General features: G+C 25.7%; 10 protein-coding genes across 10 annotated transcripts; 6 read left to right on the forward strand and 4 right to left on the reverse strand.

The window, feature by feature from the left end:
- Window positions 1–1,021: 1,021 nt before the first annotated feature.
- On the reverse strand, window positions 1,022–6,513 carry DICPUDRAFT_26797 (uncharacterized protein; the record flags this gene model as incomplete). The annotated part of the gene is made up of 2 exons (XM_003283937.1): window positions 1,022–1,473; window positions 5,919–6,513. Coding segments are annotated over 2 exons (1,047 nt in total), but the record flags the coding sequence as incomplete, so codon positions are not given.
- A 93-nt stretch (window positions 6,514–6,606) lies between these two features.
- DICPUDRAFT_147727 (uncharacterized protein) lies at window positions 6,607–8,233 on the forward strand (the record flags this gene model as incomplete). Its single annotated transcript, XM_003283907.1, has 3 exons — window positions 6,607–6,617; window positions 7,192–7,357; window positions 8,075–8,233. The coding sequence occupies 3 exons, from the start codon at window positions 6,607–6,609 to the stop codon at window positions 8,231–8,233; spliced, it is 336 nt and encodes a 111-aa protein (XP_003283955.1).
- A 464-nt stretch (window positions 8,234–8,697) lies between these two features.
- Window positions 8,698–10,518, reverse strand: DICPUDRAFT_74961 (uncharacterized protein; the record flags this gene model as incomplete). Its single annotated transcript, XM_003283938.1, has 2 exons — window positions 8,698–10,368; window positions 10,468–10,518. The coding sequence occupies 2 exons, from the start codon at window positions 10,516–10,518 to the stop codon at window positions 8,698–8,700; spliced, it is 1,722 nt and encodes a 573-aa protein (XP_003283986.1).
- Window positions 10,519–10,733: 215 nt separating this feature from the next.
- On the reverse strand, window positions 10,734–15,596 carry DICPUDRAFT_45165 (uncharacterized protein; the record flags this gene model as incomplete). The annotated part of the gene is made up of 3 exons (XM_003283939.1): window positions 10,734–14,237; window positions 14,286–15,150; window positions 15,531–15,596. The coding sequence occupies 3 exons, from the start codon at window positions 15,594–15,596 to the stop codon at window positions 10,801–10,803; spliced, it is 4,368 nt and encodes a 1,455-aa protein (XP_003283987.1). The 3' UTR covers window positions 10,734–10,800.
- A 601-nt stretch (window positions 15,597–16,197) lies between these two features.
- On the forward strand, window positions 16,198–17,350 carry DICPUDRAFT_26772 (uncharacterized protein; the record flags this gene model as incomplete). The annotated part of the gene is made up of 4 exons (XM_003283908.1): window positions 16,198–16,639; window positions 16,704–16,980; window positions 17,049–17,113; window positions 17,193–17,350. 4 exons carry the CDS (start codon window positions 16,198–16,200, stop codon window positions 17,348–17,350), a joined length of 942 nt encoding a protein of 313 aa, XP_003283956.1.
- Window positions 17,351–17,544: 194 nt separating this feature from the next.
- On the forward strand, window positions 17,545–19,965 carry DICPUDRAFT_74964 (uncharacterized protein; the record flags this gene model as incomplete). The annotated part of the gene is made up of 1 exon (XM_003283909.1): window positions 17,545–19,965. The coding sequence occupies one exon, from the start codon at window positions 17,545–17,547 to the stop codon at window positions 19,963–19,965; it is 2,421 nt and encodes an 806-aa protein (XP_003283957.1).
- A 291-nt stretch (window positions 19,966–20,256) lies between these two features.
- Window positions 20,257–21,224, forward strand: DICPUDRAFT_26791 (uncharacterized protein; the record flags this gene model as incomplete). Its single annotated transcript, XM_003283910.1, has 2 exons — window positions 20,257–20,298; window positions 20,361–21,224. The coding sequence occupies 2 exons, from the start codon at window positions 20,257–20,259 to the stop codon at window positions 21,222–21,224; spliced, it is 906 nt and encodes a 301-aa protein (XP_003283958.1).
- A 383-nt stretch (window positions 21,225–21,607) lies between these two features.
- On the forward strand, window positions 21,608–22,363 carry DICPUDRAFT_26751 (uncharacterized protein; the record flags this gene model as incomplete). The annotated part of the gene is made up of 1 exon (XM_003283911.1): window positions 21,608–22,363. The coding sequence occupies one exon, from the start codon at window positions 21,608–21,610 to the stop codon at window positions 22,361–22,363; it is 756 nt and encodes a 251-aa protein (XP_003283959.1).
- Window positions 22,364–22,791: 428 nt separating this feature from the next.
- Window positions 22,792–23,649, forward strand: DICPUDRAFT_93580 (uncharacterized protein; the record flags this gene model as incomplete). The annotated part of the gene is made up of 1 exon (XM_003283912.1): window positions 22,792–23,649. One exon carries the CDS (start codon window positions 22,792–22,794, stop codon window positions 23,647–23,649), a length of 858 nt encoding a protein of 285 aa, XP_003283960.1.
- Window positions 23,650–23,756: 107 nt separating this feature from the next.
- DICPUDRAFT_147735 (uncharacterized protein) lies at window positions 23,757–25,665 on the reverse strand (the record flags this gene model as incomplete). The annotated part of the gene is made up of 3 exons (XM_003283940.1): window positions 23,757–24,090; window positions 24,265–24,429; window positions 24,830–25,665. 3 exons carry the CDS (start codon window positions 25,663–25,665, stop codon window positions 23,757–23,759), a joined length of 1,335 nt encoding a protein of 444 aa, XP_003283988.1.
- Window positions 25,666–25,821: the final 156 nt, after the last annotated feature.

The following is a 25,821-nucleotide window of genomic DNA, read 5'->3' on the forward strand; positions in this document are numbered from 1 at the left end:
ATTAAGTATAAATATGAATGTTTAAATTACTTACTATGATTTCAAAAAACTCTCTTCTACAATTTGGGCATGTATTGATACGTTCAGACCAGTCTACAATGCATTTGTAGCAAAATTTATGATGGCAATCAATTGTGGCCATTTCATTTATATCTATAAAGTTAAGACAAATTGTGCATTTGTCTTCACTTTCTGAACGTTCACCTTCCAAATTATTTCTTTCTGATTGTTCTCTTTCTAATTGTTCTCTTTCTAATTGTTCTCTTTCTGATTGTTCTCTTTCTAATTGTTCTCTTACTTCTCTATCCCTTTGGATTCTTTCTTCTCTTTCTTTCTCTTCTCTTATTCTTTGTCTTTCTCTTGCTCTTTCTCTTTCCTCTCTTTCTCTTATTTTTACTGCTCTTTCTCTATCCTTTTGAATTCTTTGTAATCTTGATCTTTCTGATTGTTCCATTTGTTCTCTTTCTAATTGGATTCTTTCTAATCTTTTTCTTTCATATCCTTCTTTTATTTGTCTTTCAATTTCTAAACATTGGTTTCTTTCTATTTCTTCCCTTTCTCTATATTCTCTTTGAATTCTTTCGATTAATTTAATTCTTTCCATTTTTTCTTTTTCTTCTCTTTCTCTTTCTTTTTTTAATATTTCCATTTCTGCAAATTGTTTTACTATATTTAAACTCTCTTCATCTTCGAGTTTATGTTTTTTGGAAATTTGTCTATCACCATTATTTACTTCATTATCAATTTCCAATGGTCTCTTCTTCATTGGATGGTTGCCAGTTGATGTTGGTTCCCCTGCAGAAATAGTACTTGATACTGGCTTTCTAAATGTTTTTCTTTTTGATAATGATGAACCTGCAGAGTTGTTACTTGACTCAGATTCAAAAATTGGATAGACAGATGCAGAGGTTTTTGATGCAATTGTGGATGGAATTGGTGGTGGAATTGGTGTATTAGTTAATTGAGAAGAAATTGAGTTGAAAAATTGAGATTGTTGTTGATGGTGTGATGGGGCACAAATGGAATCAAATTGGTGTGGTGGGGCACAAGTAGAATCAAATTGGTGTGGTGGAGTACAAGTGGAATCAAATTGGTGTGGTGGGGCACAAATGGAATCAAATTGCTGTGGTGGGGGACAAATGGAATCAAATTGGTGTGGTGGGGCACAAATGGAATCAAATTGCTGTGGTGGGGCACAAGTGGAATCAAATTGGTGTGGTGGGGCACAAATGGAATCAAATTGCTGTGGTGGGGCACAAGGGGAATCAAATTGCTGTGGTGGGGCACAAGTGGAATCAAATTGATGTGGTGGGGCACAAATGGATTCAAATTGCTGTGGTGGGGCACAAGTGGAGTCAAATTGGTCTGGTGGGGCACAGGTGGAGTCAAATTGGTCTGGTGGAGCACAAGTGGAATCAATTTGATGGTTTGGTTTTGAATTCTGTGGGTTTTGGTGAATATGAATTTGATCAGCTAAATTGTTGTTGATTTTGTTATAATGTTGTGTATTGGTTATATTTCTATTATTATTGCAATTATTATTGTTATTGTTATTACTATTGTTATTGTTATTGATTGCAAAATATTTATTTATTAAATAAACTGAAAAAATAATAGCCAATAATATATAAAAAACAATCATTAATAGATTCATTTTTAAATGGTAATTAATAAATATTATTATTGATATAATTTATTGAATGTGCTGATTATTATTATAAAATTATATGATTTTTTTGTATGTATGATTATTTGTATGTAAATTAAAAAAAAAAATAAAAAAAAAAAAAATAATTGAAATACTAAAAAAGAAAAAAGCAAATTAAAAAAAAATTAAAAAAATTAAAATTTAAAGCTCTACCACAAAAAGAAATTAAATTTAAAAAATCATTGACAAAACACGCAGCATTGAAATTTTTTTAAAAATTTTTTTTTAAAAAATTAAACAGTGGGTTAAAAAGTGTGTGGTTGATTATTATAATAAAAAAATTATTTAATAACAGTTTTTAAATTATATGAAAAGATTTCTTACTACTATTAAAGTTTTTATAATAAATTATATTACCATTTTAATTTTTTTTTTTTATATAATAGATTTGGTATTTTATAAAAAAAGTAAAATTATTTATTTGCTAAAAAATCTAAAGAAAAAGCATCAAATTATTTATAAAATCGTATCATTCAATTACTGAAAATGATGAAATTAAAAAAAGTCAACTTCATCAAAGAAATAATCACCATTTCGTTCTTACCGACTTTAGTATCGATATTTTTAGCCAAGTTACCAACAACATCTTTGTAAAAAATGGATCCACAGCTATTGGTTACCCAGTTATCATTACATTTGGTAATGATATCTTCGAAATCAAATACAATTTCAAATGGTTCGCCTAAAGCTTTTTCAATGGTGGCTAAATGAGTTTTGAAGGCTTCTTCGTTATCTTTTAATGATTTTCTTGAAGTTAATGATAATGGCATTTTGGTTATTATAGTATTATTATTTATAATTGATTTAAGGTGTTTTGTATTTATATTTTATTAAATTGATTTTAATTTTTTCTATTTTTTTAATTTTATTTTTTTTAAATTGAAAATAAATGATGGATGTAAATTTAGTTTTTCTGCAATACAACCTCCTCTATCACCAAAATTATTCTGTGTTAAATCTAATTCTTTTAAAGATTTGTTAATACCTAAAGTTTCGCATAAACTGTATGCTCCCCCAACCTTCTATTTTACATCCTCTTAATACCAATGATTCCAATGTATTATTAACCCTTAACCCATTGCTTAAATAGAGTAACTTGATTTGTTATCTAAATAATAAAAAGTTAATATCAATAGTTTTCGGTATCGCTATCGTCACTGTCGTCATCACTATCCGAATAGTCATATTCAAACAAACGATTTCCAATTTCTTTAATGCTGTAAATGTTGAAATTTGATTTGTAATTGGTAATAGATTATTTAAAGAGAGTGATAGTGTGTTGCATGATGATTTTATATTTGAGCACCAATCTTTACAAACTAATTCTAAATTTATTCTATCCCTATTCATACAGTCCTATGTCTCTATGGTTGATTCTATATTTCCATTATCCATCAATGCAATTTGAAATATAACTTGAATTACATCGGATGGCAAAAGCTGATGTTTGTCTTTTTGACTTTGAATATAGGTTGATATATATTCGTCATCATCGTCCAATATAACCTTGTTGTCATTTCATCCGTTTTATCGTCTTTAAATATTTTTATTATTAAAAAAATTTTTTTTTTTTTTTTTAATTATTTTTTTTTTTTTAATTTTTAATGATTTTTTTTTTTTTTAAAATATATTTTTTTTTTTTTCAAAGAAACAACCAAAATTGAATCAGTCTTAAATGTGGAGAAATAACACTGGCAATAATTAAACATCAAATTATAATGACTATATTATTTAGATGTTATTTAAAAATATAATTTATATTAGATAATATTAGAGTTGTATTTTTAAATATTTTTAAATAATATTATTATTTTTTATACTTACTAGGTAAAAGGTCAATAAAAAGGTTCATAGATTCGTGAAGAATTGTCCTTATAAAAGATTAACTCAGAAAAAAGATAGAGAAATTATAGGAAAAAGTGATTATTATATACTTGTTTCTATTTCAGAATAGGTAAATAAACTATTGACAGTGGATAACCACCTAATAAAAAAAAATTATAAAATACATTTTAATAAAAATTATTTATTTTAATTATTATACAAAGATTAAACAAAAACCCCAATGTTTAATTTTTGACATAAAATGAGCTGATACTGAAAAAGAAACAAGAAACCCCCCAAAGTTTGATTGTGACTTAAAATGAGTTGATACCAAAAAAGAATTAAAACCCCAATGTTTAATTTACGACTTAAAACTTGTTGACCTCGGAATGGAAAGAATAAACAGAAACCCTAATATTTGATATGTGAGTTATAATATGCTGATGCCGAAAAAGAAAAGAAAAACCCCAATGTTTAATTTACGACTTAAAACTTGTTGACTTTGAAAATGAAAGAATAAACAGAAACCCTAATATTTGATATGTGAATTATAACATGCTGATGCCGAAAAAGAAAAGAAAAACCCCAATATTTGATTGTGACTTAAAATGAGCAGATACCAAAAAAGAAAAAACGAGAACCCTATTGTATAGTTTGCGACTTAAAACTTGCTGACCTTGAAAAGGAAAGAATAAACAGAAACCCTAATATTTGATATGTGAATTATAATATGCTGATGCCGAAAAAGAAAAGAAAAACCCAAGTGTTTGATCGTGACTTAAAATAAGCAGATACCAGAAAAGAAAAAAACAAGAACCCTATTGTATAGTTTGCGACTTGAAACGTGTTGACTTTGAATAAGAGTAAACAAAAACCCAATATGCTGATACTGAAGAAAGAGTTGGAATATAACTTAAAATATTTAAAATTAAATATTAGTTTCTTTTATTTTTAAAAATAAAAAATAATAATGTTAATATTAACATTATAGTTACCTTAAGAGCTGTTTTGATAAATGACCTTGGAAAATTTAGAACTTTATTCTGTAAAGTTGAACTAATGAGATACATGGCTTCTTAATACAAATGATGATAAAGATGTGATTTGTTTCTTGGATGATGAAGTTGACTTTCTTTAATTTAATCGATTGAATTATTGAAACATTGAATAGAACGATTTTATTAATAATTTGGTCTTCACCTATTTCTTAAAAAGGAACATTGAATGAATTATCAAAACTATTAACTTAATCGCCTTCAAGTTCAATATCTAAAAGATCATCTTCATTTTCATCTTCATCTTCATTACCTTAATTTTCTTCATTAGCTACTTTCTGCATAAATTATTAATGAAATTAATTAATATATTTATTAAGTATAAATATGAATGTTTAAATTACTTACTATGATTTCAAAAAACTCTCTTCTACAATTTGGGCATGTATTGATACGTTCAGACCAGTCTACAATGCATTTGTAGCAAAATTTATGATGGCAATCAATTGTGGCCATTTCATTTATATCTATAAAGTTAAGACAAATTGTGCATTTGTCTTCACTTTCTGAACGTTCACCTTCCAAATTATTTCTTTCTGATTGTTCTCTTTCTAATTGTTCTCTTTCTAATTGTTCTCTTTCTGATTGTTCTCTTTCTAATTGTTCTCTTACTTCTCTATCCCTTTGGATTCTTTCTTCTCTTTCTCTCTCTTCTCTTATTCTTTGTCTTTCTCTTGCTCTTTCTCTTTCCTCTCTTTCTCTTATTTTTACTGCTCTTTCTCTATCTTTTTGAATTCTTTGTAATCTTGATCTTTCTGATTGTTCTAGTTGTTCTCTTTCTAATTGGATTCTTTCTAATCTTTTTCTTTCATATCCTTCTTTTATTTGTCTTTCAATTTCTAAACATTGGTTTCTTTCTATTTCTTCCCTTTCTCTATATTCTCTTTGAATTCTTTCGATTAGTTTAAGTCTTTCCATTTTTTCTTTTTCTTCTCTTTCTCTTTCTTTTTTTAATATTTCCATTTCTACAAATTGCTTTACTATGTTTAAACTCTCTTCATCTTCGAGTTTATGTCTTTTGGAAATTTGTCTATCACCATTATTTAATTCATTATCAATTTCCAATGGTCTCTTCTTCATTGGATGGTTGCCAGTTGATGTTGGTTCCCCTGCAAAAATAGTACTTGATACTGGCTTTCTAAATGTTTTTCTTTTTGATAATGATGAACCTGCAGAGTTGTTACTTGACTCAGATTCAAAAATTGGATAGACAGATGCAGAGGTTTTTGATGCAATTGTGGATGGAATTGGTGGTGGGATTGGTTTATTAATTAATTGAGAAGAAATTGAGTTGAAAAATTGAGATTGTTGTTGATGGTGTGATGGGGCACAAATGGAATCAAATTGGTCTGGTGGAGCACAAGTGGAATCAAATTGGTGTGGTGGGGCACAAATGGAATCAAATTGGTGTGGTGGGGCACAAGTGGAATCAAATTGGTGTGGTGGGGCACAAATGGAATCAAATTGGTGTGGTGGGGCACAAATGGAATCAAATTGGTGTGGTGGGGCACAAGTGGAATCAAATAGGTGTGGTGTGGCACAAGTGGAATCAAATTGGTGTGGTGGGGCACAAGTGGAATCAGATTGCTGTGGTGGGGCACAAATGGAATCAAATTGCTGTATTGGGGCACAAGTGGAATCAAATTGTTGTGGTGGGGCACAAGTGGAGTCAAATTGGTCTGGTGGAGCACAAGTGGAATCAAATTGATGGTTTGGTTTTGAATTCTGTGGGTTTTGGTGAATATGAATTTGATCAGCTAAATTGTTGTTGATTTTGTTATAATGTTGTGTATTGGTTATATTTCTATTATTATTGCAATTATTATTGTTATTGTTATTACTATTGTTATTGTTATTGATTGCAAAATATTTATTTATTAAATAAACTGAAAAAATAATAGCCAATAATATATAAAAAACAATCATTAATAGATTCATTTTTAAATGGTAATTAATAAATATTATTATTGATATAATTTATTGAATGTGCTGATTATTATTATAAAAAAATAAAATTATATGATTTTTTTGTATGTATATGATTATTTGTATGTAAATTAAAAAAAAAATTAAAAAAAAATTAAAAAAATTAAAATTTAAAGCTCTACCAAAAAAGAAATTAAATTTAAAAAATCATTGACAAAACACGCAACATTGAAATTTTTTTAAAAATTTTTTTTTAAAAAATTAAACAGTGGGTTAAAAAGTGTGTGGTTGATTATTATAATAAAAAAAATTATTTAATAACAGTTTATAAATTATATGAAAAGATTCCTTACTACTATTAAAGTTATTATAATAAATTATATTACCATTTTAATATTTTTTTTTTTATATATTAGATGTGGCATTTTTATAAAAAAGTAAAATTATTTATTTGGTAAAAAAATTATTGAAATGATGAAATTAAAAAAAAGTCAACTTCATCAAAGAAATAATCACATCTTTTCAACATTTATTAAAAATACTATTACATTATTTCAATTTTTTTAGGGGAAAAAAAAAAAAATAAAAAAAAATTGATTTTAAAAATTTTAATTAAATAAAAATAAAAATAAAAAAAATTAAATTATATAATTTTAATAACTTTATTATTTACACTAGAATTAATATTGATGAACCATTACCTTATGGAATCACAGAATTAGAATTTACAAGTGATTTCAAACAACCAATTAGATCAGGTGATATTCCTCCCATTGTTACAAATATAGAATTTTGTGATTGGTACACTCATCAAATCGACATCAAATCAGTTATACCACCAAGTGTCTAATAAAATTTTATTATGCCCAATTCGATCAATAACTCATATCAGACTTATTTCCTGGGGTATTTAATTTGTTATTTAAATTTTATTTGTAATTTCAACGATAGGGTTCTGTAGCTTTCTAGATGTATCAGTATATCTAATGATTTGAATATTTTCCATACTACATGATAGAAAATTTGAATAAAAACACGTTATTTTTAAAAACTGTAGTATAACTGCCCCCCCCCCCGTCCGACCATATATATACTGTTATGATATCGCAATATTAACGCTATGACCCTAGACTTATTAAGAGTCACTAACTGCTGTTTACTAACTACTGTTTAGTAACTATCAATTCCAGTATTTCCAACTAACTTAAGATTTAGCTTCTAGAACCAATCTCATTCAATATAAATACCTCAAGTCCTCAGTCTAAAACTTCAGAGGTTTTTTTATTCTATATTATTCAATAAACTACAATTTCATTACACATATAATATTTGTTATTTGTTGTTTATTTGTTATACTTATTTTACATATAATATACTTAATCATTTGTAAGCTGTATAGAGCTTCATTACAAAACATCAACAACTTGACAGCTTAGCGAAGTGGTCTAACGCGTCTGACTTGAAATCAGATCTCCTCGGAGGCGCAGGTTCGAACCCTGCAGCTGTCGATTCTTTTTAAATCTATTTTCTTCCTGGTGTTTCTGTGTGAGCTCTTAAACAGGTAAAGATCCCAGTCTCGCAGGTTTTCCGAATCACACTAGGTATCTACACCCGTGAATTCACCACCCTCGCTTTCTGTGGTTTCCTCTGTAACAATGGTCAATCAGAAGCTGCCTTAAACAAACTCGCCCTACAAAAAGTTTTCTTAAAATATTTCTAAATTAAATAAAATGTATGCTTTTTTAAAAAAAAAAAAAAAAAAAAAAAAAATATTCATCAAAATTCACTTAATTAATTAATTATAGCTTAAATAGTCATTTAATCAAACAATTATAATAATTAATAATTTTAATAATTAAAAATAATTTAATTTAAAAATAAATTTAAAACCTTATTTTAAAAAAAAAATAAAAAAAAAACATATATGTAGTGTAGTAAAACACATACCAATTGATGATTGAGAATTAGACCAATCATCACTTTTAAAAAAAAAACAATAAATATTACCTTATATCAAGAAGATACTATCCAACGAGTATACAAACAAAAAACTTAATGATTGGAAACCTTCACTGTCTCCTTAATAATATAATGACAATATTATAAATAAATAAAAAAATAAGAAATTTGAAATTTTTAAATAAATTGACCACACAGATCTTAAACGTTTATTTAGGTTTTAATTTATGGATTATTTATATCTAAAATGTTTCCTTCATTAAGGCTTCTGTTGAGATTTATATTACCGCTATTATTCCCCGATTTGGGATCACCAACCAAAGCTTTAATTTGATCATCTAAATTTGAGATTTTTTCTTCTAATTTGGTGCTATTTTTGGTCAAATCACTAATTTGTTTTTCTTTACTCTCTAGTTCCTTGTTTAACTTATTATTAATTTCTTTTAGCTGTTTTATAAAATTTTCTTTATGATTTATTATTTGTAGCATATTATCTTTTTCAAATTTTAATTCTCTATTAAATTGTTCAATTTGTTCACTTGGTAATTTATCATATTGAACTCTTTGTTGTTGTGATTGGGGTTGGTTTTTTGTTATATTGTTATTGTTCATATTGTGGTATTGGTTACTATTTATTTTATTATAGGCTTTATCTTCTTGAATCATTGGTGATGATGGCAAAGGTGGTGATTTGTTTAATGCCGTGTTTGAGTTAGTGGATAGTTCAGAATTGTTGTATTGGTTTAATGGATTTTCATAAGATTCATTTGAAAAATAATTAAAATCTTGGTTTTGTAGTGATAAATGTTGTTGTTGTATATGTTGTTGTATCTGTTGTCGCTGCGTCTGTTGTCGCATATGTTGTTGCATCTGTTGTTGCATCTGTTGTTGCATCTGTTGTTGCATATATTGCATCTGTTGCATCTGTTGTTGCATCTGTTGCATATATTGCATCTGTTGTTGTGTTATAGAAAATTGTGGAGGTGTTGGTGATTGTTGTGGTGTTTGATGTTGTATTTGTTGTATTGTGGGTGATTGTAAAGGTGGTGTTTGCTGTGGTATTATAGGAGATTTTTGTGGTGTTTGATATTTCATCTGTTGTATTATAGGTGATTGTTGTTGTTGTATTTGCTGTTTAGGTGGTGATTGTTGTTGTTGTTGTTGTTGTTGTTGTATTTGTTGTTGTGTTTGTTGTATTTGTTGTAGTTGTTGTAGTTGCTGTTGTGTAGGTAGTGTCTGATGGTGTGCTATAGGTAGTTGTTGTAATTGCTGTTGTGGATCTTTTTGTTCTTGTTGTTGGAAATCTTTTTTCTTTTGTTCGGGGTTAATATCTTTTTGTTCTTGTAGTTTTTCTTGTAATTGAAAATCTTTTTGTTCTTGTTTTGTATCTTTCTCAAGGTTCTGATATTGTTGTTGTTGTTGTTGATGTTGATATTGTTGATGTTGTTGCTGCTGTTGATGCTGTTGATGCTGTTGATGCTGTTGATGCTGTGGTTGTAATATATGTTGATACTGTTGATGCTGCTGATGCTGCTGATGCTGATGTTGGATATCATTATAACTTTCATCGAGTCTATGTTTTATTTCTTTGTTTTCATCTCCTCTATCAGGTTCTTTTTCTTTTTCTCGTTCTCTATTTCTATCTCGTTCTCTTTCTCTTTCTCTATTTCTATCTTTATATCTATCATCTGTGTCATCTCTTTCTCTTTTTCTCCTTTCATAGGGTATATGTTTTCCTTTTGTAAACTTTTTATTTAATAGTTTAAAATTTTTTTCCTGTTCACAAAAAAGAGATAATATTTTTTTGTATGTTAAACCTTTAATTTCTTCAGTTAAAATAAAAGTTGAAAGAATTTCTCTTGGTTCTAATGTAAATCTATATTTTTGGATAAAATCCTAAATAATAATTCATATAAATAATAATAATAATAATAATAATAAGTATAATAAGTATAAAAAATAATTATAAAGATTATAACTATAAAATTAATTTACTTTATACTGTCTTAAAAAAAGGTCTCTATCTTCTTGGGTAATTCTATCCATTTTTAAATTTTAAGTACCCAGTAGTATGGGATCGGCAAAATTTTTTATATCTTTACTTTTATTTATCTATCTATTATCTATTTTCTATTTAATTTATTTATTTATTTACTATTCACCATTTATCTGTTTGCTAATAATCGGTAAAAATTAAATTTAAAAATTATAAAAAAATAAATATAAAAAATTTAAAAAAAATTAAAAAAATATTTTTTTTAAAATTAAAAAATTTGGGGGTATACATTTATTTACATTTTAATTTTTGTTTTTATAGTGTTTAATAATTTAATCATCAGTTTCAAATGAATCAGATTCATTAGATTCAGAATCAGAATCAGATTCTGATTGTTGAATTTTTCTTAATCTTTTTGCGGCAGGCTTTTTTGGGGCAGGTGGTTTTTTTGAAGCGGGTGGCTTTTTTGAAACTGGTTTTTTAATTGATTTTTTAATTGTTTCTGATGTCGAATCCGAATCACTTTCGCTATTGATACTTTCTCTATTGTCACTTTCGCTTTCACTTTCACTTTCACTATTGTCATCTTCACTACTTGATTCAATTTTTTTAATTTGTTTTCTAATTGGGGTTTTAACTTGTCTAGTTGGCATTCTTGGTGTGGTTATTGTTTTTTTTGTACTTATTCCTTCGTCTGAAGAAATATCCATTTTGTCGCTTTCAGATTGACCCGATTCACTGTGTTCTTCGCTACTGTCATTCTTTTTATTTATTGTTTTTTTAGTTGGGGTTTTTGAAGATGCTTTTGCTGAAACTTTCTTTTTGGCAGGTGCTTTTTTTGAGGGTTTTGAGGGAGTTGGTTTTGCAATATCTTGTTCCATACTATCTTCACCAGGGTTATTTGTCTGATTTCTTGTTGATTCGATTTTATTTTCTAACTCGTCTAAAATTTGTTTAATTTCGTTTGATTTCGAAAAGGTTTGATGTTTTTTGGTTTTACTAATCACTAACAAAAGGTTATTGTATACTTCATTATCAAACAGCTTGTCTTGATAAAGTTTGAAATGTTCCAATAGTTTTTTTAAGCTTTTTTCGTTAAAATTTAATAGTTGAAGGCAATATGAAATATTTTGAGATTCGAATATTGTTTTGGACACTTTAAAACGGAGTATTAATTTTTCAATTAATGTTTCATTCTGTTTATCTTTTTCAATAAAAGAGAATAAATACTTTAAAATGTTTTTGATTGATTCTTTTTGGATTGGTAAAATATTACTATTACTTTGTGTGCTTGAAATATTTGATAAGGTGGGTGAAGATGTGGGATTTATGGGTGGTGATTGAGGTAATGGTGTAGAAGAGGATGAGGTAATATTACTGCTGCTTGTTATTTTTCCGATAATATCTGGTAATGAGTTATATAGGTTATTGCCTTTTGATGATAATGTTGTAAAGAATAATTTTGCAATATCTGAAATCCTTGAATCTGGATCTTCTAAACAAATTGCCATTTCACTAATTTGACCTTTTACTTTAATCATATCATTTAAAATTAAATGAGTTAAAACCATTAATGAATTTTTTCTTGCTTTTGGATCAGGATCTCTAAGTCTACTATAGATTTTCGATGTCCATGGTTCAACTAAATTTGGGAATCTAAATGCTAAATCACCCAAACCAATAATAATATTTGATCTAATAACTTCTGTTTCGCAAGTTTCTAAAAGGGTAAAAAGTAATTGAAGATTTTGTTCACAAAAATTTGGATCAACACTCATAAATTTTGAGAGTGTTAAAACTGCACTTGTTTGAAGTGATTCTTGATCGAATAAATTATTTACATTTGAACAAATTGCTATTACCAGTGGTTTGTATAGACCAATTAAATTGTTATCAGATAAAATATCTGCTTCGGCTTGTTGTTGGATTTGCTCTGCTTCAGTTTCTGCTTCTGCTTGATCTGTACCCAATTCTTTTTCGAGTGATGATTTCTTTGATGTGGTTGCCTTTTGCTTTTCATTTAATGATTGTTGATATTTGGCTCTTTTCTTTTCGCTTTCAATCTCTTCGACATAAACTAATTGTTTAACTGCAATATGACCTAATACAAATATAAATCTTGAAAGAGTTAAAGAATCAATTTCACTTAGAGCACCATTGGTTAAGGTTAAATTAATTTGTTTTGAAATTGTTTTAATAATATCACTTGCAATAATATCTGGTTGTTCTGATAAAATATAAATAGTATTTATAGCTTGTTCTGTAAACATATACCACTTGTTGTTGTTGATATTTTCGTTACTATCATCTGTTATTTTGTTTAATGGTTGTGTTATATAATAAACTAAACGTTCAAATAAATGTTGATTGTTTTTAAATCTTGGTTGTATAGTTGGTTCATTTGATTTTGATGTTGGATTAGCTGATGAGGAGTGTTGTTGCTTTGATCTTAATTTCTGTAAGGTAATGCATGCATAACGCGGTAGATAGTCATCAGTTTTATTTTCTAAGCCAAGGTGAATTAATGCATCTATTTTATCTTTAACAATAGTCGAATCTACGTTAGCTGCCATTGAAAGTATAATTAAAGCACCACGTCTATCGTATTTGGAAATTTGAATATTCTTTGGGGGTGATTTGTTTAAAAAGATATCCCATAAAACTCTAATGACATCTTGGTCTATCAATTTCTTTTTCATAAATTCAATGATTAGTTCTTCTAACGATGTGGTTTCGCCAAGAGTGGCACTTAAAGTTTGACCAATTAAGTTTTTTGCTATTAACCAACAAGCTCTAGAATGTGAATTTGGTTCGCTAATCTTTGGTTCGTTAATTAGCAATTCGTTGAATGCTTTGATTGATTCTTCTTTAATTGATGGCTCTTTATTCCAAATTAGGGATAACATTTTATTTGTTGCTTCTTTTGATTTATCGATTTTAAATTTATGTGATACTTCAATGAAATGGATTGATTCGATAACATCGAATGAACTCGTGCTTCCCATTAATTGATAAATTGTGTCCATTGCCTGGTTGATCATTTTAATGAATTTAATTGACTGGCTAAGATATGTAGTTAAATGTGATACATAGGATGGCAAACGATCTGGTTTAAAAATTTTGATTCCTTCAAATGGTCTTAATTTTGAAATAATATTAAAAAATTGCTCTCCATTGATTTTTATATTTCTGTAAACAAAATCATCTTCAAGTTTTTCGTCTTCTTCAGTTGGATACTCTTGTTTAGCCTGCCCTTCTTCATAGTTTGGTAACTCATCGTCTTCTGGGACTTGTTGTGATAATACTACATCGCCTGCATTTACAATAGAACCATTCTGTTGTTGTCGATCTTTTTCTTTTTGTTTTCTTAAAATTTGAACGGAGACATTGATTAATGAGTCTAATCTATCTTTTTTTTCTTTAAATAATTCCATTGAGAGGTTGTCATTGTATGGATTTGAGTCTAAAAGGTTCAGTAAGAGAAGTATGGCTCTTTTTCTAACTTGAACATTCTTGTCTGATAATCTTTCAATTGCAACTTTAGTTATCTCCAGATACTGGTTCAAAAGATCTTTTGAGGATACCCAATTATTTACAACTAAAAGTGATAAGGTCTTTAATACACTGCTTCTACAATAGCCATTGACATCTCTTACACGGTCAAATAAAATATTTAATAAATCCTGTTTGTCATTCTCTTTTTTCTTTCTATCTTCTTCTTTTTTGATTTTTTTTTCTTCGTTATCGCTATTTGTTCCATTGCCTTCATCTTCAGAGTTATCATCTTCATCTTCTTCATCATCTGCTTCGCCATTACCTTCACCTAATGCTTTTCCAATTAAAAAACCAATAGACTCGGTTACGGCATTACGCATTAAATATGACTCAGAATCTAAATGTACAACTAATAAACTTATAAATGGTAAAACTGACTTGGGTAGACGTTCCGTTAACTCTGATAAAAACTTTGCCAGATTTTTAAAACCGCTGGTATCTCTTTGATCTTTTTGTTTACCAATCTCCCTAATTACATCAGAGATTAAAAATGTAGATTTGTTCTTTTCAATTGTCATCTGAGATGGTTGACCATTTTGAATCCTTTGAAGTTTTTCATTACGTTGTTGACGTCTATGGAATTGTTGAATAAATTTATAAAGATCAGCACAATGAATTGACAATGCTTCATTGGTATGCAACAAGTTGATGATTTTACCAGTAAAGTTGAATGAGTGATTGTACTTTAAAATTAATATTGCTAAAATTTGAAAAATTAAATTCTTTATACCCTTATTACGCAAATTATGGATTTGTTCAAACATTCCATAGGCAATCTTTGATATTAAATTGATAAACTCTTCTTCTGGGTACTCCAGTCTCCATATTTGTGATAGATTTAATTCTAATAAATTGATTATACTGGTCAAAATTAATATTTTATCTTCGTCCTTTTCAAATAATTCAATAGTAGTCGATTTCTTAGATTTTGATGTCACAGTGGAAGTTGATTTTTTTGATCTACTTGGTTTTTTTGATTTAATAATCTCATCTTCTTCACTATTTTCAATTGCATTTGTTATTGTTGGTGCTGTTGTGCCGCTATTTGAATGATTTGCAATTTGATAAGAAATATAATGTTCAATAAAATACATGTACATTTTAATTGAGTTTCTGTATAATAAACACTTTGATTTATAATTTAAAACTTCATCGTCATTATCATCTTGGTTTTCAATTCTATTATTATTATTATTATTAAATTCTTTCTTGATTTCTGTTGATAAACTTTCTAAACCAAATTTTAAAATTTTAATAATTTGATTTCTATAGTCAACTTTTAACTGTTCGATATGTGAAAGCAATGAATATAACGAATCAAAGCAACTATGACTGATAATATCGCTAGGTTCTTTTTTAATTCTTTCATTGATTGCTATTTCAAAATATATAAATTATTAATAAATTATTTATTTTTTTTTCAAAAATTATTTAAAGTGGACTTACCATCTATTGTGCTTAATATAAAACTATCATTTTGTTCTATTATATTTAAATTGTTTTTTACTGTATATTTATCATTTGATACTAAAGATATATCTTCAAAGTGAATAGGTATTTGAAATTCTAACATTTAGTATTTATTATTGTATTGTATTATTATATTATTATATTATTATAAATATTATTATTATTCATGGGTTTATGTTTTTAAATTAATTTTAAAAATAAAAAAAAAATTTTAAGCGCTTTGGGTAAAAAATAAATAAAATTAAAAAAAAAAAAAAATTTTATTTTATTTTTTTTAATTTTTTCAAATATTATTGTTTTTACAGGAAAGCGATTTAATTAAAAGGTTTGTTATGTATGTATAAGTCAAATATTTGTGCATATTATTAGATTCTCGAGAATTTGTGTTTTTATTTATTTATTTTTTTTTTTTTTTTATTATTTTTTTTTTTTTTTTTTTCTTTTAAAATTGGGATTTTTTTTTTTTTTTTTTTTTTTTTGATTTTTTTTTTTTGATTTAAAAATAATTTTTTTTTTTCATTTTTATTGTGGAGCGAATCTAATACCCTAAAGTTTTTGCAATGAAACTAATAATAAAACTAATTTTAATATTTACAGTAATCATATATTATTCCAGTTCAATTCAAATTATTGGGGCTCATAATAGTGATAAAAACAATAATAATAATAATAGTATAAAATTTAAAACACTCAAATCATCACTAATGAAAAAATACACAGAATCAGGTATTCCAGTAATTCAAGAGCACTTAAAACATATTTTAAAAGAACGTGTTGTGGATACAGAGTCTCATAAAGAAGTACAACAATATATTATCAGTCAGTTTGAAAATAGAAAATTAGAGAATATAGAGGGAATAGACGATGAGGATTTAGAAGAATATCCATTTGAAAATGTTTGGAATATTGAATTGGATCAGTTCAAAGATACCACCCCATTAGGCGAAAAAACATTCACAAATATTATAATATCCTCAAATTCTATAAAAACCGATCCACACTCACAATCATTAATTTTGTCGGCTCACTACGATTCAAAATATTTCGAAGAGTTTTCATTTTTAGGTGCTACCGATTCTGCTGTTCCATGCTCTATGCTAATTGATTTGGCCCATTCTTTAGAGCACCAAATTATAAATTCAAACAGTATGTATTACATTATAAATAAATAAATAAAAAATTTACTAACTTTTTTTTTTTTTGAAATTAGAAAAAATTATTTTAATATTTTTTGATGGTGAAGAAGCATTTAAACATTGGAGTGATACTGATTCAATTTATGGCGCAAGACATTTAGCCTCAGTATTAGAAAATAGAGTTATTGAGCATAAAAAAACATCAAAATCCTTTTATGAATTGGTTGATTGTTTAATATTAATCGATTTAATTGGTGTATCAGATCCAAAATTCTACCAATTTAGAAAAGATACCGAAGATTTATTTTTAAAACTATCTGATATTGAAGAAAAATTATCCTTAAAAAGATTGTAAGTAAAAATATTCAAAATAGATTACAAAAATAAGTTAATTAACAATTTAAACAATATTATTATAGAATTCAACCAAAAGCAGGTAGATATTTCAATAATAGATATTTAACAGGCGATATCCAAGATGATCGTAAGTAAACAATTGTAATATCAATAAATAATAAATGAATTAATATTAATTAAAATTTTTTTATTTTTATTTTTTATAGACGTTCCATTTAAAAAACATGTTAAAACACTTCATATTATACCATATCCATTTCCAAATACCTGGCATACAGAGAAAGATAACTACTCTATTTTAGATTTTGATACCATCGATGATATTTTAAAAATTTTCAAAGTATTTGTTGGTTCAACCCTTTAAAAAAATATTCAAGGAAAAAAATCAAATAAATAAAAGTGTAATAACTTTATATTTAAAATTAATCATTATCTAATCTAAAAGCTGAGATATCTTTTTTTTTTTTTTTTTTTTATTTTTAGATTTTTTTTTTAAAAAAAATTTATTTTTTATTAATTTTTTATTTTTTATTTTATTTATTAATAAAAGTTATAATCATGAATAATAATAATAATAATAATAATAATAATAATAATAATAATATAAGTGGCAGTAATAGCATTGATAGTAATAATAATCTATTGTTTTTAAAAATTTTAAAAAATAAATATTTAATGCATAAAATATGTGAAAATTTTAAATTAAAACATGTTTATACATTCGACAGATTAATAGATGTATATCAAATATTAGAAAATTATAGAAATGGAATTGAAATATTGAAAGAAAAGGTCAAATTAAAAAGTTTTTTAAATTTTGAAAATAAATTAGCATTTGAATATATAGGTGAAAAAAGAAATGGGTTATTGAGTGTGTATAATTCAATTTATAAAAAAGATAATAAATTATTTTACAACAGATTATTCACAAATTACAAACACCTATTTATGAACATTGAAGAGTCATTAGATTTAATTATATCATGTTCAAATAAAGTTGCACTATACGAATTTGTATCAGTATTCAAAGTGGCCACTAAAACAATTATTAAAAAACTTAAATTAATATTCAATGAAAATACCATATCAGATATCCAGCGTGCCAAGTTTTGTATTTCAGTTTATGAAAGATATATTGTGAATTATATTCAGAATGGGTATATTGAAAACAAATGGTTTAATAAAATCAATACAACACCAGCATCTCGTTCTAAAGAATTTGGAAAAAATTTAAATTTTAATATAAATATATTTTCATTTTTAAAATTCAAACATATAATTCAAATAGTACATACATTCCCTAAAATAGTAAATATTAAACAAAGAAAGGACGATATTAAGTTTTTAAATCAATTTTGTGAAATTTACCAATTTAGTAAAAAGCAGCTAAATTCAAGTGTTGTAGAGCTTATAACACCATTATCAGTATTAATAGAAGGAAATGAAGAAATTAATTTTAAAAATATACAGTTTTTCAAAGATATGGATCAAAATGTAAAATTAAAAACAATAGTATATAAATACTTAGAAATTTATAGTCTCGATTTATATTCAGTATTTGAAAAGCCACCAATCTTTTATTTTCTTTTTGAAAATAGGCAAGAGATCCGATATCAAGTTGGCATATTTTACTTTATATATATAAATGACTACGAATTGGAAGGTATTTTGAAACACAATGTCGATGTGAAATTTATAAATCAACTAATCAAAGATATGTCAAGTTTCAGAGATTCACAAATACTTTTTTTAAAATGTATTTTAAAGAGCAACAACATGAAATTAATAGAGTATATTAACGAAAACAATAACATATTTTTAAATGGTTGCCAAGAGATTCTTATGGGTATTAATTCAAAAGAGGTATTACTATATCTAATGAACGATAGTAGAAATAAATTTTTGCTTTTAGGTTTTGACAACTATAACTTTTTCTCTAATCAAGAGGTGTTAGATGTATATCAAGAGGAGTACTCAAATAGAACAGGTAAAAAACTTGACTATAAATTACGTTCTAGTAATTCAACAAATTATCCTCCCAAAATGGTGCTTCAGTGTTTATTAAGAGCTATTAGAAATCCACTACACTACACCCTACCTTCTAGTATGGTTCTAAACAACTATGGCGATTTATTTAACTGCTTTGTTTTTTATAATAATCAAGATATTATAACATCTCTTTTAGAAACCTTAAAGTTTACCGATTTAAAGTTAAAGCCAATCGTAAGAAATAAATTCGAACTGCCCAAAGGTTATAAATTTGCATATTGGTTATTCGAACATTGCTCAAAGTTACGAGAAATACCAGAAATCTATCTGGATCCAAGTTCTTATGAAGATGACGATGACGATATATTTAATAATAATAATGATGGTTATGAGGATGATGAATTAAGTGACGATGATACAGAACAAGATAATCAGTATTATTTAAATAATCAAGATAATGACACAATGGTTTTAAAATTAGATTGCAATGGTATACCAAAAGATAATCCAATAACAGTGTTTTTAACAACTTCAATTTGCCTAAATTTATTATATTGCTCTGGAAGATATAGCGAAATTTTAGAGTTATTAGAAACCCCAATTAAAAGAAGATTATGTTTAATATCATCATTAATAAACAAAACACTCTACTCTAATTGCAGTATTCAATTTATCGAGATGTTGTTTGACAAGTATTTCAGTAACACATTAAAGGGTACAAATCTCATAGCAAGATTCTTTATTTCAGTAATATCTAGCAACAACTTTCCTTTGTTTAAATTTCTAGTTTCAAAATATCAAATTATCCATAATAATAAAGTAGCAATTACCTTTATCAATTTAGCAATCGAACGGGATCATGTAGAAATTACAGAATTTTTATTAAAATACACAAATTATTCGAAATTAAGTTTAGACTCTTTTTTAGAATTAAAAAAAAGACAAAATAATTCATTAATCAAACTAAATTTATATAATAAATTTATATAAATAATAAAAAAATGTAATTTATAAACATATAAATTTCTAAATTATTCTTTATATTTTTAGTTTTTTTACATGTTTTATTGAGTATAAAGAAACATTTTATTTTTTACATATAGTGTTCCTTAGAGGAACAAGTTTTATGGTAAAAAAGGGGGTTAAATGAATTTTTTTTAATTTTTACAATTTTTTATATTATTTAAAATTTCATTTACCCCATTTCAATTTGTGAACAATAATTATTTTTTAATTTTTTTAAAATACTATTATTTTTCAAAACAATATAATAAGATATAAATGTCTAAGATAGTATCTGTATTTGGTGCAACTGGTTCACAAGTAGGTATTAGTATATTTCAAACTTAAATATAAAAATATTAATTTCAAACTTTTTTATTAAGGGGGGTGCTGTTGTAAACTCATTATTAAAAGATGGTACATTTAAAGTACGTGCTCTTACAAGAAATACTCAATCACAATCAGCAAAACATTTAAAAAGTTTAGGATGCGAAGTTGTAAAATGTGATGTAACCGATTCAAAAAAAGAAATAGAGCAAGCTTTAAGAGGAAGTTATGGCGTTTTTTTGGTAACTTTTAGTGCATTTTTGTTTGAAAAAGAAGCAATATATGGTAAGACTGTTGTTGATGCTGCTTTGGAAGCTGGGGTTCAACATTTTGTATTTAGTTCATTACCAAATTCAAAGAAAATTACTAGTGGGAAAATTGTTATTGAAGAATTTGATTTAAAGTACGAAATTGAAGAATACCTTAGAGACATCTCAAAAAAGAATCCATCGTTTAAATCATCCTTTGTAATACCACCTTTTTACATGCAAAATTTCGATCAAGCCAATCCATTATTTACAATAAGAAAAAACAAAGATGGCAACTATTATCTTGAAATTGCTGTAGATCCAAAATCAAAGCACCCATTTGATTTAATTGATATCAATGACATGGGTCCAGTCGTTGTAGAAATACTTAAAGATCCAAAGAAATATTCAAATCTCTCAATTTTCTTAAATGGTGATGCTCTAAGTAGTGAACAAATATGTGAAATTCTCAGTAAGGAAACAGGAAAACCCATCATATTACAATACATTCCACCAAAAGAATATGAAAAAGTTGGTAATCCTATAGTTGCAAAAATGTTAGATTTTTGTAATAACTATGGTTTTGATGACAACTTTACCTTAGCTTCAAAAATAACAAAATTAACATCATTTAAAGAATATCTTCAAAAAAACACTATTCATTTAAAATAGAGATTAAATAAATAAATAAATTTTTATTTTTAACTTGTTTTTTTAAAACTGAAAAATATTTAAATAATTTTAAGTGATATATAGGTTTTAAATAAACATAAATTTATAATCAGAGGGAATAATGTTTTTCTGCCATTATTAAAAATAAAAAAATAAAAAATAATAAAAATAAAAAAAAAATAAAAAAAAATAATTTAATAAAAAAAAAAAATTTTGATTTTTTTTTATATTTTTTATAAAACTAAAAAATCAATAAATCAATATTTTAAATAATAATGAATAAAAACTTGAACATTCATCAACCTAAAAGATGGGATTTGGGTGGAAATTTTTTAATAAATTCAGTACAACCAAAGAAATTTAATATTAATAATTTTAATGCAATGTTTTCAGCAGATGTTTTAAGTCAAACCATCAAGGATAAAGACAAAGAAATGACTATATTAGATATTGGAGGTGGATATGGAACATTGTCATTGTATGCATATGATAAATATAAGAATGCAAAGTTTATCTCTAGTGACTTTTCACCTTCAATGATTCAAGTTTTAGATAAATTCATTAACGAGTTAGAAATCAGTAACTTTGAAAGCAAAGTAATGGATGGTCAAAATTTAGAGCAAATCAAAGATTCATCAATAGACTATACATTCTCAACCTTTGGTCTAATTTATTTCCCAGATATACTTCAAGGTATGAAAGAGATGTTTCGTGTTTTAAAACCGGGTGGTAAAACTGGTATTGCTTCATGGTGTACAGATGCATTTTTACCAGCTGCATTCCAACAAACTATGAATGCACTTTTGGGCAATAGTGTTTCAAATCAAGCAGTTCTTTCACTCTCTGATAAACAAGTTTTTGAAAATAAATTAAAAGAAGCGGGCTTTGTCAATATAGAGATCAATAGGGTACAACATCCAATGGAGGTTCAAGAGATTTCAGATTTGCTCAAACACACCTCAATCAATCCAGTTTATCAAGATTGTATCAATGCTCTTCCAGAAGATAAAAAGCTAATTTTTAATGAAACATTTATGAATGTCTCAAATAAATTGCTTTGTGATCAAACCAGAAACCAAAATGGAAAATTAGAATTACCATCATATTCTTACATTGCCACAGGTCAAAAACCACTCTAATAGAATTTACAACTCAATTTTACAAATCTCCATTTAAAAATGAATACATTTTTTTTTATAAAAAATATTCAAAAGTTTGGATATAAATAAATTTTTTATAATGTACCTTTTTAAAAAGATATGCAAATTAAAAAAAAAAAAAAAAAATCAGTTATTTTTTTTATTTTTTTTTATTATTTTTTTTGATGACATAATTTATAGTTTTGGGGTAATGGAAAAAATATAAAATTTCTTTTTCTGACTCAGTTCTTATTTACGAAGTGTTGTTAAGTGTTTTGATTTTAATTAAAAAATTATCATTCCCATAAAAAAAAATAATATAGCGTATTTATTTTTTTTATATTAACACACCCACGCTATAAATAAAAATTAAAAATTTTTTTTTTTTTCATTTTATTTCATTTTTTTTAAATAATACTATAAATATAATGAATAAACCTATAAACTCTCAGGTATCAAAAGGATGGGATTCAACAGCCGAAGTTTTTGCAAAATATATTTCACCAGCTAATATCAGTACTGGCTTTTCAACTTTATTTGCAATTGATGCACTCAACGCTACCATTGAAGATCCAAATAAAGAAATGACTATCCTCGATATTGGTTCGGGTACTGGCGGATTATCACTTTATGGTACTTCCAAATACAAGAACGCCAGATTCATCTCTACAGATTTCTCACCAAAAATGATTCAAATATTAGATACATTCATTAAAGAGCTAAACATACAAACTATTGAAAGCAAAGTAATGGATGGTCAAAACTTGGAACCAATTAAAGATTCATCAATAGACTATACATACTCAATTTTTGCACTTATATTTTTCCCAGATATAGTTAAAGGTATGAAAGAAATGTATCGTGTTTTAAAACCAGGTGGTAAAACTGCAATTGGCTCTTGGTGTTTAGATTCATTTTTAATCAAGGTTTTTCAACAAACTATGGATGAACTTTTAGGCAACAACAGCTTTAAACAAGTTGCTCTTTCACTCTCTGATAAACAAGTATTTGAAGATAAATTAAAAGAAGTTGGTTTCGTTAATATAGAAATTAAAAGAGTGCAACATCCAATGGAAATACAAGAAACAACCGATTTAATTAAAATGTTCTCTGTTAATCCAGTTTATTTTGACTGTTTAGAAGCTCTTCCAGATGATAAAAAGCCATTATTAGATCAAACCATCATCAATGTATCCAATAGATTACTCGAAGGTCATAAAAGAAATCAAAATGGAAAATTAGAACTACCATCATTTGCCTATATTGGTATTGGTCAAAAAAACTAAATAAAATTTAAATGTTTAATAAATTAACAAATAAATTAATAAATAAAAAAAGGAGTTTCGTATTTTAATTAAAATTTTATTTTATTTTATTTTTTTTTTATTTTTTTTTAATATTCAACTTTTTTAAAATTATTTATAAATTGAGTGTATAAAAATAAAATTTGATAAATTAAAATTAAAAATAAAATTAAATATATGTCGAGAGTGATGTGAGTTGGCATTAATATTGAAAGCATATTATTGAAAATATGTATAATAATTGGTGTATAAATTGTTTGGTCTCTATAGAAGAACAATGATGAATTCATTCCAAATCCTATGCCAACAACTGTTTGAGCAAACACATAGTAAATTGAAAAATACCCATGAATTAAATTTAATAAATGGAATACTCCAAATAATACACTTGGTACCAAAATACAAATAAATAAATTTTTACATCTGATTAAAAAATAAAAATAATAATATTATTGATTGTTAGTAATTATTTTTTTTTTTTTTTTTTTTTATATATACATATATATTGATTATATGATATATAATATTATGTGTGTGTATTTTTATTTTTATTTTTATTTTTATTATTATTATTATTATTATTTTTATTATAATTACCTTTTTACCATAGAGTAGAAAACAACACCCCTAAATAATAGCTCTTCATAAATTGGTCCCACCAATACAAATACTATAATTTTATAAAAATCAATATTTGACACATTATTATAAAATTGAGATTTTAATTCTGAAAAAGTTAAAAACTCTTTTGGTGAAGCCTGACTGTTCTTTATTAAATTGTTAAAATTAAAAAACCAAGAATCTGTGTAGTACTGGTAAAAAACAACACACAAAAATAAAAACAATTCTATTGATAAAAATTTTAATAATAATTTAAAATCAATTGTTATCTTTTTAAAAATTCCTAACCTATTTTAGTTAAAAAAAAAAATTAAAAAAAAATTAAAAAAATTAAAAAATAAAAATAAATTCAGTTAATATTTTTTTTTTTTTAGAATTGATATTTTTGGGCTTTTGGGGTTGTATGTGGGTTGGCGTTTGTATTGGGTGTGTTGTGGGGGGGATGTTATGTGTCTTTTAATTATTATACAACCAAAAAAAAAAAAAAACAAAATCTGAGTTTTTGAGATATTGATAAATTTTTAATAAAAAAACCACTTACCATTTTGGTGTTTTTAAAGTATATACATTTTGATGAAGTTGTTGCTGTTTATTTTTGTTATTATTAGTTAAAGATTGTTTAATTCTTTTATTATAATTGATTGAATTTTTAATTGATTTTAAGCTTAAAAGGGAGTTGAATCTTATTAGAATATAGAAAATATTTAAAACTAAGCTGATAAATAAAATTTGATTATTGGTGATAGTGGGTAAAGAGGAGGATGATGTATTAATAGGAGCAGTGGTAGTGGTATTTGTTAAATCTTGTGGTGATGATTCTTTTTGTTGAACGATTGATTTTTCTGGTGAAAAGAAAATTATTATTGGTTCGATTATGAATATTATTATATAATTTATAATATTTGAAACAAAAACCAATTCTAATACTCTGCAAACACCTTCAATAATTGCAATTAAATTTAGAAATTTACTTCCAAATTTAGAATTATTATCATTATCATTATCATTATTATTATTATAATTATCATTATCAATACTATTTGATTCATTTTCACTATAATTTTCATCTGTATCTGTTGTGTCACTATCAAAACCACTATTATCTATACTGTTGTTAGTATGATTATTATCATAAATATTATTGTCGTTCAAAAGTATATGTTCATTATTATTTTGTTGGTCATCACTATTTTTTATATTATCAATATGTTTAGCGTTTTTTTTATTGTTATTTTTGGGGGGGTTATTATTATTTTTATTATTTTTGTTTTTATTTTTTATTGTGGTTGTTTTTAGTGGATTATCATCAAGGTCAATATCACTACCACCACCACCACCACCACTACTTCTATTTTTAATAATATGATGTTTTTTCATATTGATCAAATTCTATTTTCATTTTACAAAAAACAATTGACCACAAAAAAAAATTTTTTTTTTAATTTTTTGAAAAAAAATTTCCAAAAAAAAAATTGAAAAAAAATTAAAAAAATATAAATTATATTATTTTTTTTAAATTAAAATTTAATATTT

This window comes from Dictyostelium purpureum (genome assembly GCF_000190715.1).
Source record: "Dictyostelium purpureum unplaced genomic scaffold DICPUscaffold_16, whole genome shotgun sequence".
Taxonomy (NCBI): domain Eukaryota; phylum Evosea; class Eumycetozoa; order Dictyosteliales; family Dictyosteliaceae; genus Dictyostelium; species Dictyostelium purpureum.